Consider the following 17280-nt stretch of genomic DNA (forward strand, 5'->3'; position numbering starts at 1 on the left):
TGTAATTCAGGCTAATCGATTATTATGCATATATGTTTCTTTTTCACTGGTTGTGTGTTTATGCGAGCGTGTGTTCGATTGCATGTGCAAGTCTCTGTGCGTGTGGCATGTTCTTTGTGCACCATTTGGGCTCAGTAAGACATCTGCTCCATCATACGTCAGGGGCACGTGTGACATCTGGGGAATATACTGTATCCTGCCTTGCAACATTACACACAATTTACTGCTAAAGGTCATTATGTACCCGTTAATCCACTTTTAATTGATATCCACACAAACAACACAACCTCAGGGAAACAAAATGGATCGCCAAGGCAGAGAGGTAAAGAGATTATTATTTTTCATCTTTTGAAACGAGAGAGTGCAAAACTCCGAAAAAAGTTTCCAAAGCTCACTCTTATGGCTGATGGACTGTGTTAATAAAAATAGGGAGGAAAAAATACATATCAAATTGCCATCTGGTATAGTGTGACAGGCTTTATATAAATTACAGAGACCTCTCACTGTGAGTAGTACATATCCATTATCATTTCGCAAGTTCACTTCTAACGGAACGCTTTCAGTCTCAACACTTGAAGAAGTCCAGCGCAAACTGATTTCATATGGATTTGTGTGATTTGTCATGACTCCATAGTAACAGTTCAGAATAAACACCCACAGCCTTTACAGAAGGGCAATTAAAATAGTTAATAGATATGACATACTTTAAGATGAATTTCCATATGGCTTTACAGAATGGTGAAAAGACAGCCTGCATTCCACAGGGGGATAAAAACTGAGAGAGAGAGAGATTGACTGCACTGGAAAAATAGATGTGTGCGTGTGTGTGTGTGTGTTTTTTTTTCTTCCTTAAGCTATGCTTTATCTACGCCAAATGTAGAAACGAGAATGTCAAGGTGTTTGAGTTCTCAAGCCCTACACGAAGTACCCACAACTTCTATTTACATTTTAAATTACCCTTTACTGTATGGCCCATTACTTCAATCCTTCCATTCATCTTTAAGACTTAAAAACTAACTCACCATGTAGTAAGCAAATAAGCATTACCGGAGAGAACGAAAACAAAACTAAATAAATAGGAATGAGACAAAACCGCAAACCAAGCACCAGACGACACAGTCGAATTTTCTACAGAGAGTCTGCTGAGTGACCTTTGTAATTTATAACGCTTATGGTTTGGAACAGCAGCGACTGACCACAGACCTGAGTTTTCCCCGGCTTCAAAGTAAACGTTCAAAATGTTGTTCGACGCAAACGTAAACCTCTGTCCAGCCGTGCGAGCCAGCTCTCCTCGGTTCAGTCCGAGTCTCGGCTCCCGATCACCAAGGTGAACTCGCGCGGCCGACGCCTGTCTGTCCTCTCTGTCTCTCTTCAAACAAAGGTGATTCGTCTGGCATGTTGGTTCTCCTATAGCCTCGAGTTATGCGTAGCCATTGTCAGGAGCAAGGACCTTTTTATTTTTTATCTACAGCTGCTTACTGCTAAATACTGCCTTGTCCAGAAGGGGACAATCTGTGTCTCTAATTGCTGTCACTGAAGCCTAGATTCATTATGTGACTTTCCCATTAAAATGTGAGCATTAATTTGTATAATGAAATATCACCCACTGCAGTGTTCATTAGCTGTGGCCCCACACTATACGCTGCACAATGTTAGCTACCTAGAAAACTGTGCTTAATTTCACTAATGGATATTTTCCCGCTCACTGTTGGAGAGGAAATTAATACTGTAACATTAGCTCTTTAACTTTTGGAGAAATTTAAATTCACTTCATTCCTTTCAAGCCGACGTTAGAGAGTCATTAATCTAACATTGTGTCGCACAATGCCCTGGCCTCCTCGGTAAGCAACGCCATTGTGATGGGATAACGGCGTCGGGATTGAGGCCCGCTTTGTGTCATCCGCATGTCTGATTGCTTTAAATCAAGGCAGGATATTTGTTTAATGTCAACGGCATAGTTTCAGCCTGATTGGAAGGGCCTGTGTTCCTGTAAATTATTCGAGCAGAGCTAGACCGAGATCCGCGCCGTATCTCCGATGTCTGTCAGCCGGGAATCTTTATGACAAACCTATAACCGATCAGCAAAGAGTCACACATCTTGCAAGTACATCAGGGCCCGTGTAAATTGCTGCATCGACAGAAAGCGCAGCGGCCGCGTGTAAACGCGCTCGGGCCACACCGCACACACGTGGGCCATCCCGGCAAGCGGAGTGAGTGAGTGAGTTAACGGAGGCTTGGGACGAGGGCCTCTGTTTCCTCTCGGCTGAAATACGGCCCTACTGGGGACCCTTACCCCCTGCTCCGAGCAGGCATAACTCAACCTCCCTCAGCTAGAAACATATTTCCCCACTCCATCCGCTGCTCTCCTGCTAGGAGGATATAACCAGCCTGTCCAAAGCCTTAACCCCTCGACTTAAATGTACGTTCGACACATTTGATATTTTCTAACATTTTCATTTTAAATCAGATTTCTTACTTAAGTCATTTCAAGGTAAATTACTCTTTCCAACTGCCTCCCAGTCCATATTAGATAATAACAAATGCAGATGACAGCGTTCTGCAGACTTCATATGAGTGCTGTATTGAAAAGTAATAGTATTCCCTGTGCTTCTGTTACAACAGAAGATGAAAATACTGTAGGCTGAGAGAGTTACACATCAGCTCCATTGTTAAGCGTGCCTTATAATCAACCTTAATGCTCCAGAATAGTGCAGCTATGTGCTTCTTATTAAGTGGGACAAATACCATCTGGGTGGTCTCCGCTCTTCCTTGTATGCACATACCAAAAAAATAACAACCATCGATTCCCTAAGCTGCAAGTGATTTCCATTTACAGTTAAGGAAAGAAGCGGGATTGGCTTCACATTATTTGCTGAATGCATAAAGCTGCTTCTTTCTTTCTTTCTCCCCCCCTTTCTCTTCTTTCTATTTTTATGTCTGTCTGTCTGTCTTTTTATGACTGAAGCTTCACTGTGAACATGTGCAGGTATTTCTGATCTGACCCATTAAATTTACTTTCATCGGTCTAGCCCAGTGTATTTAGATATAATTAGCATTTTTAACAGAAGACTTTAATAAAATGAGTTTCAGTTAGATGATGTATGTATATGTATATACACTACCAGCAGTTTAAAGTAACTGCTTTCTATTTGAATACATTTTAAAATGTAATTTATTTCTGTGATCAAAGCAAAATTTCAGCATCATTACTCAGAAATCATTCTAATATGATTTGCTCAAGAAACATTTATTATTATTATTATCATTATTATTAATATTATTATTATTATCAATATTTAAAACTTTTAATAAGTAATTATTATTTAGTAAGTAATGATAAAAAGCTTTTGTAACATTATACACAATACAATTCAAGCGTGTCAGTATATATATATATATATATATATATATATATATATATATATTGGAAAGAAATTATAGAAATTAATACTAAGGATAGCAAGGATGTGTTAAATTGATCAAAAGTGATGACAAAGACATTTATAATATTATAAAATATTTCTATTTCAGTTAAATGTTGTTCCTCTGAACTTTCTATTCATCAAAGAAACCATAAAAGAAAAAAATCTACTCAGCTGTTTTCAACAATATAGTATGTAGTGTTATGCAGTGGTGTTCTGAAATGATTTTTTATTATTATTATTATTATTGAATGTAAATGTAAATTCATGTCCCAGTCACATTGTCTTGGTTAAATAAACATTACATACACTACCCGAAAAAAAATCTATATTGTTTTTTTCACATTAACTATGTAATTAATGTGCTATTCTATTTATTTAAACCAAGTATGAATCTCATCAGTTTAGTGTTTTTAACCATTTATCCCAAAATAAAACCTCAAGGCAGTAACTTAATTGTAATTTAAACAATATATTTTATTTAAACAATTCTAAATTTTATTTATAAACTGATGTTAAGCTGTTCTTTTTCATGATAAACTTATTTTTGAATCATCAGTCATCAGAGCTTGGTAAACATTTGTCAGAGACGCTGAGATGCGTCTTTAATTTCAACAAGCTGTTTAAAAAAAAACAAACAAACAAAAAAACCACAGCCTTCATGCCAATTGAAGTGATTTAGAAGTTGTTAACTTACTTTTTTCATTAGCCTTCCCATTAATGCCATTAAAATTGTCCATTCAGACGGATTCACGTTCGGGAGGCGGGATTTATTGTATGAACCAATCAGAGCCGATCATAACCAGTCATATCCAATCGTAACACAGTGGAGGCATTGCCTCGTCTCACGTGACTTTCCCCCGTTCATTCTCAATTATCACCCACCAAACTCACCGCACGGTTTAGGGGGTCTGTTAAAACTCAGTGGGCTCAGGGGAGGCGAGAGAGACGCGGACACCCGCTGTAACTTTACCTGCTAGTGTCGGTGTTGGAGTGTTTCTTTAGATGTTACTATGTAAAATAATATTTTGTAATTTAATATAACAGGATTATTATTTACTATAAATATATGCAGAAGCATTACATTACAGCCCTCATTATTGTTGTTGTCAAATAATAATAATTCTTAAATTAAAATGCTGTCAGTGTTTACACACTCATACACATAAACAGAGACAGCAGTGTGCAGAATGTAAGGTGACCTCTGAGTGCTTATCCTGGTTATCCTGCATGTTAACTAGGCCAGCTGTGCCTGCTAGTGAGCCTCAGCCTTGCTCTTGGGTGGAACAGCAGGGTCTCCTGACAGCCACTGGACCAGCACTGCTCACATCATTACTCTGCTGGGCTGGGGCGTCCTGTCTCACATACCTGAAGTTCATTTATGGGCTTAGAGTTTTTAAATTCCACTAAAGTGGGCTGTTTAAAATGTGCATCATTAACGCAAGGAAAAACTGTTATATGTGGTATATACATCACTATATACATGTCAAATTAATGCATTATAAATTATGCAAAAGGTTTTTTGCTCACCTGTATGTATTCTTAGATGGACCTTCAGATGGTGGGAGGTGCGGAAAGATTTGCCACAGTAGGGGCAGTCCTTCATGCTTGAACCTACACTTCGCTCCCGGTGCTGAGAAGTGGGGGGCTGGACTGCACTCACAGGTTTTGCCATCTCTTCCCCGACATCTAAGAAACAGAGAACCGGAGAGAGACATAATTCACAGACTGTTCTGTTTCACTTCAAACCAGCCACATGGCAGAGAGGTTTTTCCTGTCTTGTTTCTTCTGTTGTTCTCCATCCTTTCAGCTTTTGCCACCCAAATCTGCTAACGCCACACAAAGTCAAACACATCAATGAGTTCATGTGCACCACTTTCCCCCTCCCCACCCTCCGCAACCTGACAGAACGCTGACAGTTCAGAAGCTTTCTTTAGAGATATCACCCCGACCCCCACCCAAGTACACTCACGTCCCAACGTTTTATCCAGCCTCTCATCATCTGTAGTGGGAAGCATATGGCAGATTGTGTTGAAATGAACAATACAAGGAGGGAAAAAAAATGAGAAAACAGCCATGTCAGCAACAGGGTCTTCGTTTCACCGTTGCGCCCCGGTTTTGACAGGTGACGTCGGCAGGGAGCTTGATGGAAAATGGTGATAACAAAGGGCCGCTCTGATTGAGCAATTGTCACACCAATAATGTCTAAGAGTGTCAACAAGTCCACACTTGGAGATAATTAGTCACTACGCTTATATGTGAGATGTCAGCAGTGTTACACCATGGTGAGTTACAGGGGGATCTCATATTGTGTGAAGCGTTTGACACTCCAGTGAAGTTAATGTGATACAAGACCAGGTCAGGTCCTTTGAGAAGTTACAGCTGTCTACCACATGTTTTGCTTTATTTTTTAATTTATTTTATTTTATTTCAGAACCAGGTCACAAGGTCCTTTGAGAATTTTTATTTTATTTATTTTATTTTTTTACTCTGTAAACCCCACATCAATTGAAGAGATAAAAGAAAACAATAAAAATAATAAAGTAAAATATATACAATGCAGAATAATGAGGAAATAAATGAGGAAAAGATAAAAAATAAGCTTTGAGTTACAGTTGCCTATTAGAAACTTTCCAACCATCTTATTTATTATCTTATTTATTTTTGTTTTATTTTCTGTTTGTTTGTTTGTTTGATTTTGTTTTGTGTTTTGTTTAGTTATTTTCAGTTTTTTGTGTTTTTTGTTTTGTTTGCTTTGCTTTGATTTGCTTTGTTTCACTTTGTTTCACTTTGTTTCATTTTGTGTCTTGTTTTGCTTTGTGTTGAGCAAGGTTCAAGATACCAAGATACTAAACCAAGATACAGAACCAAGTCAGCAGGTCCTTTGAGAATTTCATTTTATTTTATTTTATTATTTTATGTTATTTTATTTATTATATTTTATTTGTATTTATACAAAACATGAAAGAACAAAATATATACAATTCAGAATAATCTAACAAGTTACAGTTGTCTATTAGTAACTTCAACCATTAGTTTATTTGTTATTTGTTTTGTTTTGTTTTGTTTTGTTTTGTTTTTTGTTTTGTTTTGTTTTGTTTTGCCTTGTTTTGCTTTGCTTTGCTTTGTTTTGCTTTGTTTTGTTTTGATCAAGGTTCAAGGTACCAAGGTACTAAACCAAGATACAGAACCAGGTCACAAGTCCTTTGAGAATTATTTTATTTTATTTTATTTTATTTTATTTTATTTTATTTTATTTTATTTTTTATTATTTTATTTTATTCAATAAAAATACCTACAACTCAGAATAAGCTAACAAAGTGGCATAAAACAGACATTCTGTTAAAACCATTACACATGCTTTAAAGCTGCGCAGAAACTCTTCATAAATTCTTCTCTAAAAGTTAGAGGAACTGCTGCTGTGTTTTAGAATTAAGAGAGAAAAAAAACTCACCCCATTTTCACACATGCTGACCCTAAAAACACATTTACCCTGTAACGGCATTTGGCTTTGTGCCTTAACTTCAGCTCAAGAAGCTCTGTAAGCATGTGACCAGCCACAGTGCAAAAAAAAAAAAAAAAAAAAAAAAACGGTTTGTAAATGCTTTCTTATTTCTGCGCCTACACATGATACGGTGTGTGTGTAGGGAGAGACGTCGTCTGAATGGCGCAACCCACTTTAGCAACCATTTGCCTCAATCAAAAGCTTTTGTACGAGTAATCTTTCTTTCTTTCCGCGCTTTTTTTCCTCCTCATTTCTCTACCCTCTTTTAAGAATCAAATGAGATTTGAGAAGTTAAAAAAGAAAGAGTGAAGTCAGCATCTCCTTCTCTCTTGTGACTGATCACATTCCTGCAATTTGCTGCCTCCGTTTTGCCTACACGCAGTACATTGTGATGTGTGCCCCCATTTTCTGACCCAAACATATACTCACAAGGAAACAAACACAAACAACGACTCTGACCCACTTTAGCCCGGTACCCAGACGCTTACAAACATTACTCCTACTGGCAAATTTTACAGGCTTTTAGCGAAAAGAGAGGACGTTATTGTCCCACAGCCACACACACACATACGCCGTATACTGTATAAGTGTAAATGTGGTATTTGAGTGCCAATCATTACTCACACAATATTAAACGTTCCTTTAGATCCAGATTTTAACGTAACCCATCAGTCATATCGCTCTCATTCTTACCTACATACTAGAACATCAGACAGACAGATACATGAGCATACAAAGCCTTTACAGGTAATACTGTTCTTTCATCTCTCTCTCTCGCTCCCTCTCCGCACACACATTCACACACACACACAGGCCAGCAGGGCCGTCTTTAATCAGCTGACTGCTCCCCAGCTTTTAATACGGCTGTTCCAATTACTGTAAAAGTCATCCTGCACCAAATAACCACAAATATTGACAGTTTATTGCACAACACATTTATGACATTTGAAGGTCACCCCATATATTACGCATCATCTCTCGGCCCAGGGTGTCTGGAACAGAGAGATTCTCGATAACCCGCCACCTATAACTATTTTCTGCATATTGATTTTCCATTTCTCAGCCCTTTTTTATGCAAAAGAAAAATCTGTAAGAGACACAGCATTAAAACGATTGTCACGAGCGAGCCGCGGCCTTCATATATTATCCTGTTAAGCCTGAAAACAATAACTCTTTAGTCCTAGGGCCTAGACAGTACTGCAAAACGTTATGAAATGCTACAGTGTGCTTTTATAGATGTTTACAGTCTGACTAATTAGACACGGGGATAATGAAGTTACATCTGTAATTTATGATTAACTTGCTTATTGAAACTACGCTGGTATCAATCATCTCCATCTCCATAAATATTTCATCGACCACTGGATTCGCTTATGAGGTTTTTGCTGCCGTAACCAATAATAAAGAGCATCTCCAAGCGCTTGACATGACATATCAATATCCATATCTCATCGTCCATTGAGTTTGTCGTGCCGGTTAATGGCACATACGTGGAAAGCGAGGTGTTTAGGCGGATTTACTGGACCGCCGTTACAGAACATGCCAGAACAATAGACTGGAAGCGGACAGGAGGCCACTGGGAAAAGCCATCTGGGAGGAGGTGTGTCGCTCACCCCGCTGTCTGCTCAGTTTGACACGTGTGTGTGTGTGTGTGTGTGTATGTCTATAAAAGGGAGGTAAAGGAAAATATGTTTGTCTCAGTGACATTAAATATGTGTGTGTGTGTGCGACCTCTCAAATCTCTCCAGATGGACCACACCCTGTTCCCACTAATAAAAAAGAAACAACAACAAAGGCCCACTATGACAAATCCATCCCCCCAAACACACACACACACACACACACACCTTTAATGGATCTCTCACAATCACACTTCCACTCTAAATCAGTCTGTGGTTCTGATTACTCGCATATCACTTTCAGAAGGAAAAAAAGAGAAAAGAAGCAATCATAAAAACACAAGATGTCTCCCCTATCCATTAGAATAATGTGTCACGTGCCACAGTCAGTCATTGACCTTCCTTCCTCTGTAGCACCCGAGGAAAATGTGAGAGAAACATTTGGATTTAGATAGTAAAAAGCAGAGAGAGAGAGAGAAAGTAAAATGTGATGACATCATTTGAAAGGCATTAGGCTTTTAAAAATGCGCCCGGGGGGAGCTGATTTCCTTACGCTGGAGCAACACAACACCATCCGGCTGATGCGCACACTGCACTCTCTCTTTTTTGATTTGGACCGGTGCCATCTTTGTGAACAGTCTGGTTCAGGCGAGTTAATCAATTTGAGGTTTAGTTACACTGCTGAGGCTAGCATTCCGCCGACTGCTAGAAAGTAATCGGAACTCGCAGAATTTATTAACCAAACACCAATTATCATTAAACACCACTGCATTATCCCCTCCTTTTACTACCTGACAAGGACTACTTAATGAAATTTTAGATTAAAGTTATTTAGCCTGCTGATTTATGGTGGCTAAAACTCCTAATGCAGCCCCTTGGCACAGATGCTCGCACAAGCAGTTATTTATTTATTTATTTTTTTTAAGGAGGACACCAGGGACCCTGAACCCTCCACGGTACCACCGCGAGTCCTGTCCGTGAATAGAGGAAAAAAAAACAACAACAACTGTCCAAACGTTCGTAAGATTCACCGAATGCGAGAGCGAGCCCTCTCTCGCTCGCAAGCGGCACGCGCTGACCTGCGTGTCAATGAGGTAATAAATTCACGGAGGCAAACTAGAATTTAAATAAATAAATAAATAAACACTAAATTCAAAAAGTGTTTACCCCCTTTCTGTTTGTGAGATGAAACAGCCGCAAAATGTGCTACATATAAGGCATGTGGGTAAACAGGGGCACCAGATGTTCTTTGATGTTAATAATGGCATTTATTATTAATATTAATTAGACTGCATTCAGCAATACATTTGGGCCATTTCCAAGTCAATTAAGCAAAATGGCATTCGGGAGATGTTGAAACGACATTTTAAGGCAGGTGTTCGGCGGTCCCCTAATAAAACATTTTCGCTGTGACTGAAAAACAACCCATTTTCAACAGATTCTGTTTTTTTTTCTTAGGCTGTAGGAAAGCAGCATTTTCTCGCTCCGAGCGCTGTCGGTTTTTTAAAACAGTTGTAGTTAAACATGAACAGCCTTGCTCTGGAAATGTTTTTGTGTACCCCATAAATGATGCTAAACAGCTTGAAAATGTTATTATTCTCTCTATCTCTATGTGCGTGCGTGTGTGTATGTGTGTACATATATGTATATAACAGAAAAACAATGCAACTTAGTAAATTTGACAGACCAGATAACAGGTTATCCATCTAACCATCTATCCACATAGTGAAAAGCCAGAATCCACTGTAAATATCAGTCTAAAACAAACAACAAAAAACTAATTACTGCCCACATGGCGGTGAAAGATCAGATGGGAAGGCGAGTGTGGTGGGAGGCTATGTCGTCTATATAATCCTTACTATATCCTATGTGTAAGTATAATCGCACACACTCAGGCACACAAAACGCAGTTTTAAAGCTCCATTCTCTGTAATCTGGACCATGAAAAAGGGGGCCGCTAGCACATTACCTCCAGCTAGCACTGATTTGGCAAGAGGGCCCTGTGTGTGTGTTTTTTTTAAAGCTTGTGGAGGCTCAGCCATACAATGGTACATTAACAATCTGTGCGTTCATTTATCAGCCCATGCGTTTTTGGACTCTGTGTTTATGGCGCAGTGCACTTTTCATCGCTGAAAATTAATGAACATGCCTCTCCTCGCAACAAACATGCACCTGTGCCGCCGTGATGCTAATCACAAACATTTATATTTATTAGCGGCAGCCTGAGTGAAAGTAGGATTACAAGAGGAGGAGGAAAGATTGTCCTTTTTCTGCTTTGTGAACAGAACGCTGCATTTCTCTCTCTCTCTCTCTCTCTCTCTCTCTTTTTTAGAGCACATTTGTTATGCCTGCTGGCGGAAGGGTCAGGTGAAATTAAGCTTTAAGTATTCTCCCTCCGACTGTAAGAAGTTAGAAATCTTCCTGACTTAACATGCTTGACTAAATCCTCTCCACCAATAACATCAATAGTTCAATAGTTTAATGGGCGACATAAAGCACAAGAAATTCGACATGAATCTAGGATCTCGGCCAAGTCACGCGCGGCTCCGTCACAACTGAAATCTGATGAGCGCGTCTCGGGTTCCTCAAGACGTGCCCTTCACAAACAGCGAGCGTCGTGCACCAACACAACAACACGATGGAGTCTCAGGAGGTCAGGGAGGTGAAAGTGGCAGAATTGTGCAAATGAGCCACATTGACAGCACTCTTGACTGGAGAAACCCTCTTCCCTCCCTCTTTCTCTCTCTCTATCTCTCCTTCCCTCCCACCATCAGTGACAGAAGGTGCGCCTCTCCCTCTTTAAAGGCTATGCCTCTGTCGAGCTGAGGGAACAGGAATGGTGCCATAAGTTTCCGCCTGGCACTCGCCCATCTTTGTTTGCTCCTCTCGAGTTGCTTTCAGGCTTCAAAGAGCAGCAAATTAAAAAAACGAGGAAAAAAAAGAACGAAAGAAAAGAAAATTAAGATAAATAAATTAATAAATACGCACTGAAAAGAAAGTGAAACCCGGGCTGCTGAGGAGGCAGTGAGGTCTCACTAACTTTATTATTCTGCAAGGTGATCACAGCATGCAGGGGATCGGAGAGGGACCGCCGTGACCACTGCTGGCCTGACGCATGAGAGGAGACGTTCTGCCATGATCAGAAGCCTTAGCGAGCTTGCGAGGGCCCTGAGGGTGGGCATCTTATTACAAGCCCCACTTCAGTAAGGCTGGCTGCTCTTAATCGTGGTAAATATTCATGGACGCCCACTTTTTTTTTTTTTTTTTTGTAAAATGGGCAACTTTAGCATTAGTGAAGCCTGGGTGGATGCTGTCTGTTCAGGGCTACTGCATTCTCTATGGATAAACAGTACGATGAAGAAATGATATAATGTGATTTTAAAGGGATAGTTCAGGCAAAAATTAAAACTCTGTTGTCTTTTACTCACCCTTATATCAAAAGAAAAAAGTCTCAGTGTTTGGACCCCACTGACTGTTGTATGTGGAAAGAAAGAAAGAAAGAAAGAAAGAACAGAAAGAACAGAAAGAACAAAATTAGTGAATGAAAGAGTGAAAGAGCAAATGAAAGAGCGAAAAATGAAAGAAAAAGAGTGAAAGAGAAAGTGAAAAAGAAAAGAAAATGGAAAGATAATGGCCAAAAGAAAGAAAAAAAGAAAGAACAACAAAATTAGTAAATAAAATAAATAAAAGATAAACAAAAAACACAACAAAACAACTAAAAACTGAGAGAGAATTAAGAAAGAAAAAACAAAATTAAATAAAAAATAAACCAAATAAACAAAAAACATGACAAAACTGAAACTGAGTGTGAATTAAGAAAGTAAGAAAGAGAAATAGAAAAAAGAAAGAACAACAAAATGAGTAAATAAAAAAATATAAATAAACAAGAAACATGACAAAACTGCTGAAATTGAGAAAGACAGAAAAAAAGTGAAAAAAAGAAAGAAAGAAAGAAAGAAAGAAAGAAAGAACAACAAAATGAGTAAATAAAAAAATAAACAAGAAACATGACAAAACAACTGAAATTGAGAAAGAAAGAGAAAGAAAAGCGAAAGAAAGAAAAAAAGAAAGAACAACAAAAAAAAATGAGTAAATTAAATAAAAAAGAAACCAAAAGCATGACAAATCAACTGAAATTGAGAAAGAAAGAAAGAAAGAAAGAAAGAAAGAAAGAAAGAAAAAAAAAAAACAACAAAATGAGTAAATAAAATACATAAAAAATAAACAAAACATGACAAAACAACTAAAAACTGAGAGAGAATTAAGAAAGAAATAAAAGAAAAAAAGAAAGAGCAAACTTAAATAAAAAATAAACAAAATAAAAAAACATGACAAAACTGAAACTGAGAGTGAATTAAGAAAAAAGAAAGAAAGAAAGAAAGAAAGAAAAATAGAATAAAGAAAGAACAACAAAATGAGTAAATAAAATAAATAATAAATAAATAAGAAACATGACAAAACAACTGAAATTGAGAAAGAAAGAAAGAAAGAAAGAGAAAAAAGAAAGAACAACAAAATGAGTAAACAAGATAAATAAAAAATAAACTGAAATTGAGAAAGAAAAAAATAGAAAAAAGAAAGAACAACAAAATGATTAAATAAAATAAATAAAAAATTAACAAGAAACATGGCAAAACAACTGAAATTGAGAAAGAAAGAAAGAAAGAAAGAAAGAAACAGACAAGCAGACTGTTGTGGAGCTAAACAGCATTTCATGCATTACTTAAGCACGGCGCTGTACCTTTAAAACTCTTTCAGGGTGGAAAAAAAGCCTCCTCGCCTGACATTGATTTCCTATTCATTTTTCCACCCGACCAAATCAACAACAAGTACACCAGGCAATCATAAAGCTGACTTACACATCCCTTTACAGCACCTTCTAAATCCATTAGCATCCCTCTAAAGCCATACGCTTTGAAAAGCCATTCCTCTATCGCTTTCATTAATGAGAATTAAAACAATACTGATGTACTTGAAGATATTAGGGAAATTACCATATGGATGGTCTGATCAATAACAACATTACCAAACTAGACATCCACAAAGACTGACACTATAATGCGAAGATGATGAATTACATGCAGGACAACATTAACGGCTCTCTTCCCATCCTCACGTATCGCCTTAACCAAAAACCTGCGTCTTGACAGGAACTGTAAAACGTGGCTTTTTCGCCTCAGCCACATGGACTATAAATTGCGCGGTCAAGGACATCCCCGGTTTTACTCTTATATGCACTTGTCCAGTGTCTTGGAAAATGAAATAAAAAGATTTATCATGCCGCCCTAAACACAGGAGAGTCTCATGACTGAGCAACTCCATCGGAATACATTTCAAGATGCTGAAAGCTGGGCAGAGAAGCTTTAAAACTGTCCCTCCCCCTCAAGGTTATATCATCCATCAAAAATAGCATTGGACATCTTTTATTTAACCCACATTAATCTGAGTGAGATGTCTGAATGAAGTCTGATAGAGTAATTTTTAGAACAAAAAAAAAAAATATCTACAAACATCCAGGCGGGATGAGAAATGTTGGAACACAGATTGTGGAGCAGGGCTGATATTAACAGGGTCAATGACGTGCTGCTCACTTTTTTTTCTCCCACTAACTTTTTTTTTTTTTTTTTTTTAAATTGCATCACTTGAATACACGCCTTCTTTAATGAGCGTGTTTATAATTTCTGAAAAAAAAAAAAGGTTTAAAGGTAAAAAAAAAAAAAAAAAAAAAAGTCTAAGTGAAGATAAAGGCCTAATTAAAAAAAAAGATGCTTGAAAAGAAACTCTTATTATTATTTTTAGAGGGAAAAAAAAAATCATTTAAATATGTGACCCTGGACCACTTAGCAATGCATAGTACTAATTAAAAATAAAGTTTTGATATATTTACGGCAGGAAATTCACGGAACATGAGTTTTACTTAATATATAACATAATTGCCATAAAAGAAAAATGTATAATTTTGACACATACAATGTATTTTTTGGCTATTGTTACAAATATACCTGTGATACTTAAGACTGGTTTTGTGGTCCAGGGTCACATATGTTTAAAAAAAAAGTAAAAAATAAAAAATAAATAAAAAACCTTTTGTCTGCCAAATCAAGACAAGGTGTATCAAGGTCAACGAGTCTCATAAAATAATAATTTGACCTTTTTATGACAAGTTTACTTCAGGTTGTAAAATGTCATGGTACGAAACCTTAATGATATTTAGGATATCTGTAAAAAGAAATATCTTTGAAAAAGAAATTCATTGTATAAAAAGAAGAAAAAAAACCCACTTCACACGCCATATGTTAACACAGGCAGAAACCATTAACACAATTCTGACATCATCCGGTATGCCTTATTTTTATTTACGCCTTATTTCTTTCTCTCTTCTTCGTCATCCTTACACTGTTGACTCTTTCTACAACTCCAGTCCTTCCAGTTGACGGTGCGTCACCCCTCGCACATGTCAGTGAGAAAGCCTGCTCCCATCTCCTCCACAGACCAAATGTTCATTTGTTACGAAGGTCATTGACAGAGAGCAAGAATCACCATAGAGGAGCTAACAATTTGCCATTTCAGAACACTGCTGCACTGATGACTCAACTATTAATAGACTTCCCCCTCTTATATGACTAAAGCTATTCTGGCGATCGCACGGGCCACAGAAAAGATGGAGCCTTATGTCTTTATTTCTCTGTCTGTTTTATCTGAGGAGAGATATCTGACATTTGGAGCAAATTAATGTGAACCTAAGCCCGACGAAAAGTGCTGCACGACAGGATATTGAAAATTAAATCACAATGTTACAGAGAGAAGGGCTTCAGATGCCTTGCTGCCCTGTTCTTGAGCTTTTTTTCTTCCCTTCTCCTTTTTTCCCATCCGCACTCGCATCTTTAAAAGACTGTGTTTGTACAATACCACCAACACGCTGTCACTTAAGCACGACCCTAGATTCCATTACAAGGATTCGATGTTTACAACTAAACAATAACAGTTTATTTCAAAACTCATTTACTGGCAAGCTCGCTGTTGCCAGGGCATTCAGACATACGTGTCTGTATTTGTCTGAGCGCACAATCATTTAGGCTTATGCTATTTTAGTCCAGCTACCAGCATTCGCTTCTTTTTTTTTTCCCTCTCTCTCTCTTTAAAGATCCGTGTTTCTGGAATGAAGCACAGACTTTGGAATCCTTTATCTACAGAGGCTCAAAATCTCAAGACTAATTACAAATTAATCTGAATCTGTACATCTGAAATAAGAGGGCAATAACTCAGCGTAATAAGATCTATCTTTTATATATTTATAAATAGCTTCACATAGCTTGGTCCGAAGAGCGAGAAGCATGACATAATTGCTTGTCGTCTACACCCATATGGGGACATTGGGGCTAGAGATTGTGAATATTAATAATTGATCATTAGCTTGATATGTGTGAGTGAGCTCAAGTTTGGCTTTCAGAGTTGACTAGCTCCATTAGGACTTGCTCCTGGGGCCGCGGCGACTCCGCTAGAAGGTCACGAAAGTCACTGCGGCATCTCTGGTCTGTTCCCGCTATTAGCACGGAAGCGTTTTAAGCGTTAACTACGAGGTTAACCTTTCCATAAATCATCGTACATCAGGTTGACACGGAACCTCAAAGATGTTTCCTAGCATAAAGACGCGCTCTGCTGACCTGAAAATACCCCCCACCCCGCCTCCAGCCGGGGTCTGGCGTGCTCCCCCAGCAGGGGAACCTCTGGGCACCTTGACTTTTGTTAACTGCTTGTGGCACGAGCTGAGGAAATGGGTCATTAAATGAAACGAGCCAGGGCCAACCTCCCAGACTCCCAGAACTGTTTCCAATCAGATTGCTTCCTTTAACAGGAGCCAGAATCTCACACAGCATTAGCGTCATTAGAGCCACCCCATCCACTGGCCCCCTCTCTCCCGGACTACCTCGGCTCCGAAGGCACTAACGCAGATCTCCTCGCTTTGGTAAAGGCCAGACACCTTGTTGTTGGGGCAAGCGCTTCGAATGCTATCCACAGCTCACAGGCACCGCGGGATGTCAGACACTCGATTGACATCCCCTCATCTCTCTCGCTCTCTCTCTCTAACTCCCACCCATTCACAGTCAGGTCTTCGCAAACAAATCTTAGACACACTGAAAGCTTGTGTGCCAAGGCTTTTTCTGATGAGGCCCTATATTTACACACCTCAAAATAGAATTAGCCGGAGCTGCCAATCAAAGTTTAAAATATGTAACCGAGAAGCGCATTATTTACGGCGCTCGAAGTCGCCGCGCACTTGTTGCCGAATTCCGCTTCTCCCCTTCATTCCGGGAAACAAGATAAATGAGCGACGCGCATCTCCCGCACCTGTCCCAGCATCCTGCTCCTCTCCAGGGTGATAAGGGATTTCATTAATGGCAGAGCATTTGGTCTGAAGGAAACATAATTGCTCGGCTGCTGCCGTCGCTGCCTCTGATGACGCCCTTATTTCCCATCATCCTTTGCTCTTGACTGTTAAGTGATCATCATATCAACAGAGAAGTGGGTGCAAGGTTGAGATATCGACACTCTGTGGTCATGTTGAAAAGCAAACACGGGCGTGGTGCAGCGAGAGAGAGAGTGCTGAAAAGGGAGGAAGGGGAGGGGGAGAAATGGACGGATGAAGTGTGGTAACAGAATGACAGTGGATGTGAGCGATAAGATCAATCGGGAAAGATCACAGCATTCGGTAATGATTTAAGCGCCCGGACCG

At 38.8% G+C, this 17280-nt stretch overlaps 1 protein-coding gene across 6 annotated transcripts in view; it reads right to left on the reverse strand.

Moving 5' to 3' along the window:
- znf536 (zinc finger protein 536) overlaps positions 1–17280 on the reverse strand; it is a 211522-nt gene that overhangs the window by 67284 nt on the left and 126958 nt on the right. For all 6 annotated transcript variants that reach the window (XM_051115131.1, XM_051115133.1, XM_051115132.1 and 3 more), the window contains one exon: positions 4953–5111. In XM_051115131.1, the coding sequence (XP_050971088.1) occupies positions 4953–5111 (159 nt within the window). The remainder of the gene's footprint in view (positions 1–4952; positions 5112–17280) is intronic.

The sequence above is a fragment of the Labeo rohita genome, chromosome 7 (assembly GCF_022985175.1).
Source record: "Labeo rohita strain BAU-BD-2019 chromosome 7, IGBB_LRoh.1.0, whole genome shotgun sequence".
Classification (NCBI taxonomy): domain Eukaryota; kingdom Metazoa; phylum Chordata; class Actinopteri; order Cypriniformes; family Cyprinidae; genus Labeo; species Labeo rohita.